The sequence below is a fragment of the Polypterus senegalus genome, chromosome 10, assembly GCF_016835505.1.
Source record: "Polypterus senegalus isolate Bchr_013 chromosome 10, ASM1683550v1, whole genome shotgun sequence".
NCBI classification, from domain to species: Eukaryota; Metazoa; Chordata; class Cladistia; order Polypteriformes; family Polypteridae; genus Polypterus; species Polypterus senegalus.
In genome coordinates this window covers 75717987-75733283 of record NC_053163.1, presented here as the reverse complement: position 1 = coordinate 75733283, position 15297 = coordinate 75717987, and the positions used below count along the sequence as shown (strand labels likewise).

Genomic DNA, 15297 nt, shown 5'->3' with positions numbered 1-15297 from the left:
TATATATATGTATATATGTGTGTGTGTGTTTTTCTCAGCATACATAACTTTACATTCTGCAGCTTTTTTGTATTACTCTACTGATGCAATTTTTTCTTGGCAAGTCTGGCTTTTTGCCTGAGTATGAGTGAAAACATCTACATGCAGAATTAACTTTAAATAAATGTATAAACTGATGTAAACATCAGAAAGAAGAAGCTGTGAAATTAAAAAATGCCACTGACATATTAATATTAAACTGCTTTTTAAACTGTGGATTTTTGACTCCCCAAACCAAACCTACTTTCATTCCCTCCTGGAGTCTGAAATCTTTTTAATTGAAAGATAGTAGGTTTATTATTGTTGCGCTGCTAAGTGGAGATTTTGTAAATCTATTTAAATCTGAGTAGTAACATGCAAAAAAACCACTAGGATCAGTTTCCTTTCTTACACAAACATATCTAGGAAATAAAACTGTCCCTTTGAAATTCCCTCATATGTCATTCATCAGTGTGAAAAGACATTCAACGGTTAATGGATGGTTTCTCCTAATGAATGAGTTCTTGCACTCAAATATTAACTTTGCTCTGCATTATTACTCATTTTCAACGAACATTAAAATGTATCCCCCTAATTTCCCCTGTTCCCTCGCATAAAAGTAACAATAACAAATTACAAAAGTTTAAACTGAAGGATGCATTACAAATTTAGGCTCTGTATTCTGTGACAACATAAAAACTTTTTTAATCAATACTTAAAGTATTTGTTTAATTCTTTAATTTTTGTACAATTTTTAAGTATTTAATTAGATAAAACTGAATTGGACCTTACCCCCTTCTGGTTGTTCATTCTTTTCCACTGATATGGGTTCTGAAGAAGATGTGGTAATCTCTGCAAGAAATGACCATATAATTAATAAAAGAAATTAAAATAAATTCAAATAAAACAGCTGTGGAAAACTGAATATAAAAATAGAATTGATGCATTCATACTACGAAACATAAAAACAGTCCACAAGTGCATAAGTTAATAAATTATAGAAAAAAAGATTAACTTGTACCTAAAATAAACAGTAAAAAATGTAAAAGTTGTTCCTGAGATTACTTATAAAATTAAAACATAAATTAAACTAAACAATTTTACATTTTAAAGAAATTTCAGTTCTATAATAAAAATGAATGAAATGTGCATAACCTCAAAACACCATCCCTTATTTTAATATGTTAGCGAATTAAAAAATCTTGCTTCAATAAGAAATGAAAAGAACACTTAAAATGAAGCCCACTGATGACCATGCATCACCTCTAAAACATTTAGATTACCTCACATGTTGAATACTGAGTTTGTACAAAGCACAAAGAATGCAAGGTTTAGGTTTGTCATTAGTACCAAAGGAGACCAAACTAAATCCCCAATAAATAGATTTGGGTTAGCAGTTAGTAAACATTGAAATAAATGCAGAGAAAGAACTGAATCTTTTGTCCTTAACAGAAAAAAGATTTGTTTTACAATATCCAGCCTCTTTCACTGATTAAAAAAGGAATAAGCATAGAAATTGCTTGATATTAAAGCAAAAGGCATATCAAACTATGTTTAGAGCTTATTGATTTTTTTGCTCAAAGCATAAGGCAAGATATATCTTCTGTTACTCTGGCACAATGAAAATTTTAAAAACCTGCATGTTCTTTAAAGGCTTCTTCAGTGGACACTTTTTGCAATTCCTCAGTGACAGCACCTGCACTTTCTTCTGGGGGCTTAGGCCCCTGTTCTTCTACAACTGGGGATACCTCTGTCTTAGCCACAGGAGATTTGTCATATATTGATGAATCTTGATTTCAAAACCAAAATGCAACCAACAATAAGGTAATATTAAAAAAACAGAAAACCCAAATGATGAGACTGTACTTAAATTATAGTGTTGTTTCAACTACAGAAAAAAAAAAGTTGTTAAGCTGAGCAAAAAAAAAAAAATCTTAAAATCACAAGGGCATGCAAGTTTCAGGAAAAAAGCAAAGAGAATGTTAATTTCCATTAGAGTAAATATTACCTTCTCACAACTCACTGTTCCCTACAATAGTTATATGGACTGTTAATTAGCACCACAGCCAAACTGCTCCCAATGCAAAACTGAGAGAGTTCTGCCATAAACAAAATTCAGAATGGAAATTATCTAAAGTATCCATACTATGAATTTATTTGTTGTTCCTAAAAGATCCACTGAAGTGCAATGGTATCCCTACACAAGGAAACACAAACATCCTCAGTGACTGTATAAAATAAATTGATAAAACAATGCACCTTGAAATGTTTTCAGTGTGATATGATGCAATTGAATAGATGGTCTGACCAAACGCCAGAGCTAATTTCATTTCAACCCCTCTTATATTAAAACAAATGAAACGCAGACCAAAAAAAATTATTTTACAACTACTAAGAAACTTGAGCACAGTAGCATATGCCCTCACACTGAAAGAGACAAAAGGCATGAAAATTCAAGAGTGTACTCCACTCCATCCCACACATGTACAATACTTGGGAATGGTGTATACTACAAAAAGTGCTACATAATGTGTGTTAATCCCACAGGTTGGTGAGATGTTTATGTCCACACATGGTGGTTAACAGAAAAATTGTTAATTGTCAATAATACCGAAGAATTTCCAGCAACAGATTTCATATTAACATATTGTTAATCCTCAAAAACTTTATTTTTCTTCCATTGCCTTTTAATGTTTCATGTGCAAATTTGAAAAAAGAAAAAAAACTGATACCTGATACCATAGCTGATTAGTAATTCTGCCAAATTATAATAATTAGAAAAATAAATATATTTTACCTGTAAATGGTTTTTCATTCACAGGTTTCAGAACAAGAGCCATTCTTTCATTAAATCGGGCTTTATCCTCCTGTAAATGTCTATATACCTACAAAATACAAAGAAATGGAAATATCTGTTAGTTTCAAAAAGAAATCTGTTCATTAAGGTCATGACATTATTAAAGTCTTTCGATGCTAAATATGCTTTACAATTTGAAAAGGAAACCTGGGGAAAATCTCTCAGACTGTCAATGTTCAATTCACTAAATAATTTATTTTCATAAATAATCACGTGTGAACGTCACCTGCACAAAACGTTCTAGTGCTCATTTAATTCTACGCATTTACATTTCTAAAAGTGTGGGGTTTTCCCCCTCTATATCTTTCAGAGCCACAACTATTGTACCAAATCTAATTTGGGTTATTAGTAGTTCATTGACATTCATTTAGAATAATATTTGTCATTAACATTACACATACAGTGCATCTGGAAATTATTCACAGCGCATCACTTTTTCCACATTTTGTTATGTTACAGCCTTATTCCAAAATGGATTTAATTCATTTTTTTCATCAGAATTCTACACACAACACCCCATAATGACAATGTGAAAAACGTTTACTTGAGATTTTTGCAAATTTATGAAAAATAAAAAAACTGAGAAATCACATGTACGTAAGTATTCACAGCCTTTGCCATGAAGTTCAAAATTGAACTCCGGTGCATCTTGTTTCCCCTGATCATCCTTGAGATGTTTCTGCAGCTTAATTGGAGTCCACCTGTGGTAAATTCATTTAATTGGACATGATTTGCAAAGGCACACACCTGTCTATATAAGGTCCCACAGTTGACAGTTCATGTCAGAGTACAAACCAAGCATGAAGTCAAAGGAATTGTCTCGAGGCAGAAATCTGGGGAAGGTTACAGAAAAATTTCTGCTGCTTTGAAGGTCCCAATGAGCACAGAGGCCTCCATCATCCGTAAGTGGAAGAAGTTCAAAACCACTAGGACTCTTCCTAGAGCTGGCCCGCCATCTAAACTGAGCGATCGGGGGAGAAGGGCCTTAGTCAGGGAGGTGACCAAGAACCCGATGGTCACTCTGCCAGAGCTCCAAAGGCCATCTGTGGAGAGAGGAGAACCTTCCAGAAGGACAACCATCTCTGCAGCAATCCACCAATCAGGCCTGTATGGTAGAGTGGCCAGACGGAAGCCACTCTTTAGTAAAAGGCACATGGCAGCCCGCCTGGAGTTTGCCAAAAGGCACCTGAAGGACTCTCAGACCATGAGAAACAAAATTCTCTGGTCTGATGAGACAAAGATTGAACTCTTTGGTGTGAATGCCAGGTGTCACGTTTGGAGGAAACCAGGCACTGCTCATCACCAGGCCAATACCATCCCTACAGTGAAGCATGGTGGTGGCAGCATCATGCTGTGTGGATGTTTTTCAGCGGCAGGAATTGGGAGACTAGTCAGGATAAAGGGAAAGATGACTGCAGCAATGTACAGAAACATCCTGGATGAAAACCTGCTCCAGAGCGCTCTTGACCTCAGACTGGGGCGACGGTTCATCTTTCAGCAGGACAACGACCCGAAGCACACAGCCAAGATATCAAAGAAGTGGCTTCAGGACAATTCTGTGAATGTCCTTGAGTGGCCTAGCCAGAGCCCAGACATGAATCCAATTGAACATCTCTAGAGAGATCTTAAAATGGCTGTGCACCGACACTTTCCATCCAACCTGATGGAGCTGGAGAAGTGCTGCAAAGAGGAATGGGCGAAACTGGCCAAGAATAGTTGTGCCAAGCTTGTGGCATCATATTCAAAAAGACTTGAGGCTGTAATTGCTGGCAAAGGTCCATCGACAAAGTATTGAGCAAAGGCTGTGAATACTTATGTACATGTGATTTCTCAGTTTTATTTTTTAATAAATTTGCAAAAACCTCAAGTAAACTTTTTTCATGTTGTCATTATGGGGTGTTGTGTGTAGAATTCTGAGGAAAAAATGAATTTAATCCATTTTGGAATAAAGCTGTAACATAACAAAATGTGGAAAAAGTGATGCGCTGTGTATACTTTCCGGATACACTATGTAAGTTGCCTTTTTGGCATATTTACACTTCTAGGTCAAGCCAAAGCAGTAAGCAGGGCCTTAGGAAGCAGTTTATACTTCTGCATCGTGCCTCGCTGTAGGCACATACCTGAATGCTACCTGGCAGCGTTTGTGGCCCACAAGAAAAGCCAGTGATCTATACTAATAAAAGGCAAAGCCCTCACTCACTCACTCACTCACTCATTCATTCACCCACTCACTCATCACTAATTCTCCAACTTCCCGTGTAGGTAGAAGGCTGAAATTTGGCAGGCTCATTCCTTACAGCTTACTTACAAAAGTTGGACAGGTTTCATTTCGAAATTCTACGCCTAATGGTCATAACTGGAAGGTATTTTTCTCCATTAACTGTAATGGAGTAGAGCTGCAAAGACGTAGGGGGCGGAGTTTCGTGTGACATCATCACGCCTCCCACGTAATCACGTGAACTGACTGTCAACGCAGTACGTAGAAAACCAGGAAGACCTACAAAAGCGCTTAAGAAAACATGCATTATATAATTGAGAAGGCAGCGAAACAATAAGAAGCGAGCGAGTGGCATATACTACCATATTCATGACTGCTGCTACCTCGGAAAGAAAGCAAGGTGTAAACCTAAACTTTAAATTAAGTTCATAGACAGGCTACCGCTGGCGTTTCACATGCCCACAGGTAATGCGGGATACAAGTTTAATGAGAGGACGCAGGATATAAACGAGAGTTTTGATCACTTTGTAACTAAGTTAAAATTGTAGGTGAAGGGGTGTGCTTATGCAAATTCGAGACTGTGTTTGTGGGGGATTGACAGTTAAGGCGGGTGGGGAGTCACGTCATCATCTGCCCTCCCATTTACCTCAAGTTAATACACACGCTGTCTCTATAGAGTTTCAACACACTGAATCCTCCAGGCACTACTTACAAAAGGTCACATTGACAAGCGTGTTACGCTATTTTTAAAATCTTTCCTTTTCTTAGCACAAGCACAGCTGAGAAGCTTGATGCATGTGCTCCATAACGTTGAAAAATAATGCATTTAATCACACTTTGCATTACAAGCAAAGGGGAGCTTTTGTCAATGCATGATTTCCTGGTACACGATTACATTGATCAGCGCATCCCGATTCATTTTACCCTCGCACCACCTTAGTTTGAGAAGAAGTATGAAAAATATGAGGTTAACACAGAAAAACAGATCACCAATTCAAGCTTTATGAATAATCGATTCCTAATCAATAATTGTTTTGGTAAAGCCATCCTCCTTCCATTTTATAATTTTTCGCCACTAGCCATGATTAAATGAACGGTAAAAAGTAAGAGCGAGCGAGGTGACTTATTTAGGCAGGAATATATATGATAGCAACACTCATGACAATGTCAATCATGTTACGTTATTATTAAAATGTTTCCTTTTCTTTTCATTACTTCTTTAACACACTACTTCTCCTCGGGCGCGGGTATTTTGCTATATATATAATATATGAATGACCTCCAAAGAGCGCTGAGACTTTTGATATCATGAGCGTGTGTGCAAAACTGGGTCTCCTGCCCAGCAAAAGTCGAGCAGCCAGCGCGCGTGCATAGCTGTGCCGGCCTTTGAGACGCTGACTGCGCTTCTGCCTTAAGTCAAAGTGAGCACTTTTAATTTTTTTCATCCGCCCCCTGAGCTATAGCCCAGACAAGTGCAAACACGGGACCCCTTTTCTACACCACGGCAAAATAATATTAAGGCGATTCACACTTTCTTTTGCACGATACGATTATCAGGTCCTCAGCTCGGATTATGAACACACGCATACGAGTGGAGGACTCACAGTGCCATCACAGCCGATTAATGGCGGGGCGTCTCACCAGTCTACACAAGACCCACCGCGACTGTCGCCAAAAGGCGATCATAACGTCAGCGAACACATCTCTCTATACTATATAAAAGAAAAAGGCAACTTTCCTTTCTTTACACCTTTTTTCCTTTTATCCCAAACCAAAGCCTTTCTCTCTTAACACGGCAGAGGACACAAAAATAATTTTCTTTAATTGCGGTAAGGCACATTACCAGAGGCACAAATTTGAGCGTTCACATAGAAAATGTAATTTCTATACCACAGCCGTCGTGTAGCGCCTTTCAAAAGGGATCTACTACCGAGAGATGATCCATATACATTTTAGCTGCTGTTAGTTACTTACCTGTTTTGTTACACAGTCTTTAAAATGTAGTTTACCCATAACCACTCCAGTAGTGCTCAATGTACCTGTACTTCTTAAAACGTTAATGTTTTACTGTTTAATAACTTATAGACTATATTTCATTATTTTTCCCTTGCACTCAGTGACCAAAGCTATACACACACATATAGACACATACAAACATACACACAAGTATATGTATATATATATACATATATATACACACACACACCCCTATCTAGATATATATAGGTATGTATGTATGTATGTATGTATGTATGTATGTTGTGTGTGTGTGTGTGTGTGTGTGTGTGTGTATATGACAGCAGCAATCCAAGCTGTGAGAAAACACTAAGAAGGAGGCGTGTCAGGCGTGTGGTACATTTTCTGATGCAGCTACGAAAACAACTTTGTGGCGCTGCCACCAAATACACAAAACAATTACTTTGACAATCATGTTACATTATTTTTAAAATGTTTCCTTTTCTTTTCATAACTTCTTTAACACATGACATCGCTGCCTTGGTATTTTGCTATATATATATATATATATCACAGCGACACTCATAACAGTGACAAAACAATTACATTGACAATCATGTTACGTTATTTTCAAAATGTTTCCTTTTCTTTCTCTTTTCTTCTTTAACACACTACTTCTCCTGCTGCCAAGCAGGTATTTTATATATATATATATATATATATATATATATATATATATATATATATATATATATATATATATATATATATATATATAGATATAGATATAGATATGAGAACAACACTCATATCAATGACAAAACAATTACATTAACAATCATGTTACGTTATTTTTAAAATTTTTCCTTTTCTTTTTCGTACCTTCTTTAAAACACTACTTCTCCGCTGCGAAGCGCGGGTATTCTGCTAGTCCATTATAATGCAGGCAGTTTTTTTCCTTCTGGATCTCTACTCCTCTTCATACACATTTTATTATTTAGGCAAACGTTTTTGTCTGTTACATTTTTGCATTTTTTCACACATTTGCCGCAAACTGACCACCATCTGATTGTCTTTACAGTGTTGTGATTAAGTATCATATACAGTAAATGTTTATTTTCCAACTTCTTCGACAAGTCTTATCCGATCTGCTACATGTTTACCTCAGAATAGTGGAAAATGAACCGAACCGCATTTCAGGAAATACATAGTAACCAAACTGTCCAATCAGTGTCGTAGGAGACACATTGACAGAGTTTTGAGGGACTGCACATCAGCCACTGCCGTAGGGCGTAGGCTCAACAAAAAAGTATAAAACAGCCAGTTTACTTAGATATTAAGGGAAAGTTAGTATTCCTTTCTTTTAAGTTGTGTGGTTGTTTAGATAAGTTTAAATCATAAAAATATCCTAGAGTAAAAATGGAGAGAGTGAGCCCTAGTATTACATTAAATACCAGAACTATTTGCAATATACAGGCATCACTTGCTCATCAAAATAATAAAATTTACAAATAAGTAGTGCTTTTCAGTGTGACCTAAAAGTAAAGGAATTCATGAATCTCTTGGACTCTTGATTTGAGACAGCTCGTTAATCAACCTACACATAAAGCAGGTCATACGTTAGACTTAGTAATTACCAAAGGTCTAAAAGCTGATGTGAAGCAGATCATTGATATTGGTCTATCAGACCACTTTATTCTACTATTTAATATAGAAATAATGTTAGAAAACATTCATGAGAAGCGTATTGTTAAAAAACGCTTCTTTGACTCATCAGCAGCTTTAAAACTTACAAACATTCTAAGCAATCAGTCCATTTATAGTGCCAACTATAATAGCGAGGATAATGTAAATAGTAAGGTGGAAAATTTTAATTCTAAAGTAAGAGCTGCTGTTGACATGGTTGCACCTGAAAAGACAGGAAGACCCAAAGAGTGTCTGATTTAAAAAGAACATGTCGTAGAGCTGAGCGTAAATGGAGAAAAAGTGAACTAACTATCCATTATAAGATATTGAAGGTTAAAATAACAGAATACAATAACACAGTCCGTCTTGAGAGGCGATGCTATTTCTTGAAGATTATAAATAACAATGCTAGTAATCCCAGAGTCTTATTTTCTACAACTGATCGTCTGTTAAACCCAGGTAACACAAAGGAATGCCCCCCAAAATAATTCCAGTGAAACCTGTGAGAACATTGCTTTATTTTTCAATCAAAAAATTAATGATATTAGAAATAACATAGTCCATCTCCCCAACACTGCGGAACCTCCTAAGCCCCAGTACTCTGTTTTAAACAAATTAAATTCTTTTACCAGGATAGATTTACCTGATTTACATAGAATAATCTCTCAACTGAAACCCTCCACCTGGGTCCTTGACCCAATACCAACAAGGTTTTTCAAGGAAGTATCAGGCGTGCTAATTGACAATATTCTGGACATATAATTCGTCATTAGATACGGGGGTCTTTCCAGACTGTCTTAAGACTGCTGTAGTTAAACCCCTGCTCAGGAAAAATAATCTTGATCCCTCTGCTTTTGAAAATTTTAGACCCATCTCTAACCTTCCCTTCTTAAGTAAAATTCTAGAGAAGGCAGTCATTATGCAGTTAAATGACCACCTCAATAAACATGCTATTCTTGAGAAATTTCAGTCAGGTTTTAGAACAAAATTACAGCAAAGAAACTGCACTTGTTAAAGTAGTAAATGACTTATGGGTAAATGCAGACAGAGGCCATTTATCTGTTCTCATCCGCCTCGATCCGAGTGCCGAATTTGACACCATTGATCACAATATTCTTAGAAATCGCCTTAGTCAATGGGTGGGCCTCTCTGGCAGTGTCTTAAATTGGTTTGAATCCTACCTGGCAGGGAGAAAATTCTTTGTTAGTTGTGGTAATTACAACTCAAAGTCACATGATATTCTATATGGTGTTCCACAAGGCTCTATCCTGGGTCCGCTGCTCTTTTCAATCTATATGCTTCCGTTAGGTCAGATTATCTCAGGTTACAACGTGAGCTACCACAGCTATGCTGATGACACACAGCTGTACTTATCAATAGCACCTGATGACACCGACTCTCTCGATTCACTAACACAATGTCTTACTGGTATTTCTGAATGGATGAATAGTAATTTTCTCAAGCTAAATAAAGAGAAACTGAAATTTTAGTGATTGGCAGTAATGGATTCAATGAGGTTATCAGAAATAAACTTTTAATTAATGATCAAGTTAAGACAGAAGTAAAAACTTAGGGGTAACTGTTGACTGTAACCTGAATTTTAAATGCATATTCATCAGACCACTAGGACAGCATTTTTCACTTAAGAAACATAGCAAAAGTTAGACCTCTTATATCATTGAAAGATGCTGAGAAATTAATTCACGCTTTTGTTTTCAGTCGACTAGATTACTGTAACGCACTCCTCTCAGGACTACCCAAAAAAGACATAAATTGTTTGCAACGAGTGCAGAATGCAGCTGCTAGAATCCTAACTAGGAAAAGAAAATCCGAACACATTTCTCCAGTTTTGATGTCACTACACTGGTTACCTGTGTCATTCAGAATTGACTTTAAAATTCTGCTTATGGTTTATAAAGCCTTAAATAATCTCGCTCCATCTTATATATCGGAATGTCTGACACCCTATATTCCAAATCGTAACCTTAGATCCTCAAATGAGTGTCTCCTTAGAATTCCAAAAGCTAAACTTAAAAGAAGTGGTGAGGCGGCCTTCTGCTGTTATGCACCTAAAATCTGGAATAGCCTGCCAATAGGAATTCACCAGGCTAATACGGTGGAGCACTTTAAAACACTGCTGAAAACACATTACTTTAACATGGCCTTTTCATAACTTCACTTTAACTTAATGATACTCTGTATGTTCAATTCATCATAATAACTATTCATGGTGGCTCTAAAATCCGTACTGACCCCTACTCTCTTTCTGTTTCTTTTCCGGTTTCTTTGTGGTGGCGGCCTCGCCACCACCACCTACTCAAAGCATCATGATGCTCCAACATTGATGGACTAAAAGCCAGAAGTCTACGTGACCATCATCATCAAGTCCTTTCATGAGAACCCTAAATATAAAGATGGCTGTTTCATTTATGTTAGGTAGAATGCCCAGAGGGGACTGGGCGGCCTCATGGTCTGGAATCCCTACAGATTTTATTTTTTCTCCAGCCGTCTGGAGTTTTTTTTGTTTTTCCTGTCCACCCTGGCCATCGGACCTTACTCTTATTCTATGTTATTTAATGTTGACTTATTTTATTTTCTTACTGTGTCTTTTATTCTTCTATTCTTTAATATGTAAAGCACTTTGAGCTACATTTTTTTGTATGAAAATGTGCTATATAAATAAATGTTGTTGTTTTCCTTTCAGGTATAAAAACAATTATTTTCACAGTTCCACATTATTGTTCTCAGTAACAAATGATGAACTAGCCTTAAAGCTACTGATAAAAGACAGATATTATTTTCATAAAATGCTGGGTTTTGGAAGGATTTAGAAAAACTCAGATCCTTTTGAAAATGCAGCATAAAGAAGAATAAAAATAAAACACTACTCCCTAGTTAGTAAAAACCCCAATTTAGAAAACTATTTCACTAGAGGTTTTCAGCCAAAGACACAAAAGTCATAGCTGAAAGAAAGGTAGTGAACTTAACCAAACACAATGCTTACTTAAGCCTTGAGTTTTCCTCATGTAGGAGTGCAAGTAAAATACTGGTTTCATATTAGGATTTTAATCTATGTGTCGATATTTAATCACACTCAATTGAAGAGAAGTGTTTTGGTACAATATAGCTTGGAGTGATAGCTTGGCGTGAGCTAGCTTTCCCACCTGTGGTTTAGCTTAACTAGTTTACCTTTCAATAAGTGTGAACACTCATAAGCTAGATCAGATTTAATTTACTGTTTCAAATGCAGCCCAGAAATGTCAACTGCTGGACTAAGCACAAGTAGTATGAAAACTCAATAACATGAGCACTGCATGGCATAGGAATTATGTCCTGCTTGCACTTGCATTTTTTGTAATATATATATTTTTTTTTACATCTTTATTGTCTGATGCTTAGATCTTTGCTGCAGGGACCTTTTCGATATTTCCCCAAACATGTGGGGAACAAAAAATCAAAATGATAAATGAAACCAGTCCCTGGTTTGCTTCAGTTGCCTCCTTTTGGTCTCCCACAGTCAGTGACGCAGATTAAAATAGGAATGTACAGAAAAAGTTTGGATGTTTATGGCAGGAATATAACACACTGAAAGAAAGAATGCACTGTATCCATACATATTTTTCCATACTTAACTAATATATAAAACTCAAATCTGTGTGCGTGTGTGTGTGTGTGTATGTGTGTGCGCAGTATATAAATCCACACCATCGGTCCAGTCTCTGCCAAAATTTAGACACCATCTTCAATTGATCAGGGGAAGATCCCGACTCAAAATTCTCACCCAGGGGCTACCTTTGCTTTTTTTGTTTTTTCCTTTGACAATATCAACCTGGTAGCTCAGAACAAGTCAATACCAGACTACCAAACAAACGCACCAGAGCTTAAAATCACTTACCCCTGCAATGCTGGTGCTGCTTCTAATTCAAAACAAAATAGCACCATTGCTATAATTAATGACATATTCAAGATATTTGGATACATCTATTGAAAACTTAAAAAAAATGAATAAAGAAAGTAAATACTCACATATATACCAGAACCAACAAACGTCCCACCTACAAGTAGATAATAAATCATGTTTTCACTGCTACGACCTGGTATATTTGAAGACATCTGAGCTATAGGTACACCACCGCAAGGATCCTTGAATTTTGATACTAAGGAGGGAAAAAAAGATGAAAATAGTTAATGGAACGTAGGACATTAAATACATATATGAAACATTTATGTGCATTCCTGTTCAGTTCATACTTGTGTAACATAACAACTGTAAGGTGCAAGTTTAGTATTAGCAGGCAAAACCAGTGATTCTCCCACTATTAAAATGAATTAATTACCGGTAGTTTTCCGTTTAATTTTAAATATTTACTAAAATGGTAACTGTGTCAGTGTTGTGGATGAAGGCCACATTTTCAAATATGCAAATGTATTGTTCCTACAGAGTGCTCTCAAGTATTCTACAAGATTACTATTATGCTATTACACTGCTAAAATGCAATCAAAAAAAATCTCTTCATGTTATAGGTGTTAGCATTTAAATTTAAATTCAACAATGTCAGTTCTTAACAAAAAAATCAGAGAATAAATTCAAGAAATTTGATACTGAAACAAAACTGACAATTAGAAAAAAAAACTGAAAGTAGAGGGGGAAAAGTTTTACTGGCTCATAATAAAGCAAGCCATAGTCTACAAATATTTGGCAATTTATTATTATAATGGTAACAATATGGTCGGGCAACTAACAAAATGCAGTGCAATATTGTCCAAATAATGTTTCAGAGGGTATAGCAACATAGTTTGTTCCATCTGCGATTTCATACGGACTGAAAGTTTGCAAATTATCAACTAGAGTTGGGATGCCTATAGAAATGGTTTGCATCAATCAAGTTGTTAACCCATTACTTGTTCCCTGAAAATGGCTTTTGTTCCTAACTCTAAAAAACTGCATTATTCTTCAGTTTTTGGTAACCTAAACTGCTTTTTTTAAGCTTCTGGAAGTTTAACACTTACATTTCTACCATGTCTGGTTATCCACTTGACTTGAACTGCTTAAACTTCACTAAAAACTGGAAAATGCATGTGTTCTAAAACTTTTGACCAGTACTGTAGATTTAAAGGTTTAAAGGTTTTTAAAGTTGCAGTTGTCAAGAATACTGTGATGTAAATTTTTTTCAATCATAAAAGACATCAAAAACTCTAAGATGAAGACACTAAACTGCTTTATGGAGATCACAGACCCAGGTGAAATACAGAATTAAAGAGCATCTTCCAGCAGCTCAGGCATCAAGAAAGGCTTGCTGTCTGATGTTGACCATATTTTTTTTTTTAGAAAATAACTACTGGCATATACAATATGGAAGCTTAAACATGGCTTTTACTAATGCAGTGTTTCCACAGGTATGATTTCTAAGCACTGCATACATACAAAACACCACTATTTATTGAGTCTGCAGGTTAAAAACAAAATTCTTGTGCACACAGCTGTGTCAGTGCCATTTGGAGGTCTCTTCATTTTATTACTGAGGAAAAGATGGAAGCATGCACTGATACAGCACGCTGCTGTACCCACCACGTAAACAAACCACCTCAAGATCCCAATTTAGGACCCGAGTGCAGCCATGCAAAAGATAACAACCTCAGCACCACACTAATTCGAATGAAATGGAACAGTGCAAGTTTTCTTTACAGTGGCTAGAGTGCCAATCCTGCCACCAACCCCCAAGTTTTCTCTGCAAGTTGGTTGTCCTGCTTGCAGGGCTGGATGCAGGTTAACGTCATTCCCATTGCTCAAGTGGAATCACTTCTGCCATTTTACGATATTCAAAACAGCAACCTTCCAATTACCGTTGCAGATGCCTATCCTCAGGGACACCACTGAGCTTTTAAAAGCCCAAATTTACATGAATTTCATAGATTAACCTCACTTACCAATATTTCCATGAAAGGCACACTGTAAAAATTCTATTAAGTGAGGGAACACTGTCTACATTTATTAACATATTGGAATATACTTGGACAGCAAAATGTAAAAAGCAGGATTAAGCCTTTGATCAAATGCCATTTCGCTTAAGGGTGATGTGTGCACCGAGAAACTCTGAGCACAAGATTGCTGGTTTGGAGAATTATTGGAAGGCCCACTCTAGAAGCAACTTAAAAAAAAAAAAAAATCATTTTTTTGTCAGATTAATTAATGGCTTTAATTGAAACTGGGAAAATTGATACTGTCAGTGTCTACCTCTGTACTCTGTCATTTACATGAAAAAGAATTAACACCTTTTTTCACATTTCCTGAATATTGTACAATGGCATGGAGGTTACTAGTTGCTTGCCTACAACAGTGAGAGGGGTAACTACTAGCATCACTAACTGTTCTACATGGACACTTTGTATTCCCGTGGCTTCTGAACACTGGTATTTTAAACTGCAGATTTTTACAAAACTGACAATTGTTATTCTCTTGTATGTTTAAGAAATACATGTCACTCCTGTTTAGATATCTATTTCAGTTGTTATAATTGCAACTAAGGATGTCACAAGAACCAATATTTCAGTGTTAAGTTGG

The 15297-nt window shown here is 36.3% G+C and overlaps 1 protein-coding gene across 2 annotated transcripts in view; it reads right to left on the bottom strand.

The window, feature by feature from the left end:
- The window catches only part of aifm1 (apoptosis inducing factor mitochondrion associated 1), a 69242-nt gene that overhangs the window by 40726 nt on the left and 13219 nt on the right, over positions 1–15297 (bottom strand). Inside the window, exons 2-5 of one of the 2 annotated variants that reach the window (XM_039765991.1) lie at positions 12762–12892; positions 2816–2903; positions 1655–1807; positions 811–870 (exon numbers count right to left, since the gene is read on the bottom strand). In XM_039765991.1, coding sequence (XP_039621925.1) covers positions 811–870; positions 1655–1807; positions 2816–2903; positions 12762–12892 — 432 coding nt within the window. The remainder of the gene's footprint in view (positions 1–810; positions 871–1654; positions 1808–2815; positions 2904–12761; positions 12893–15297) is intronic. The other variant, XM_039765992.1, reaches the window with a different exon arrangement.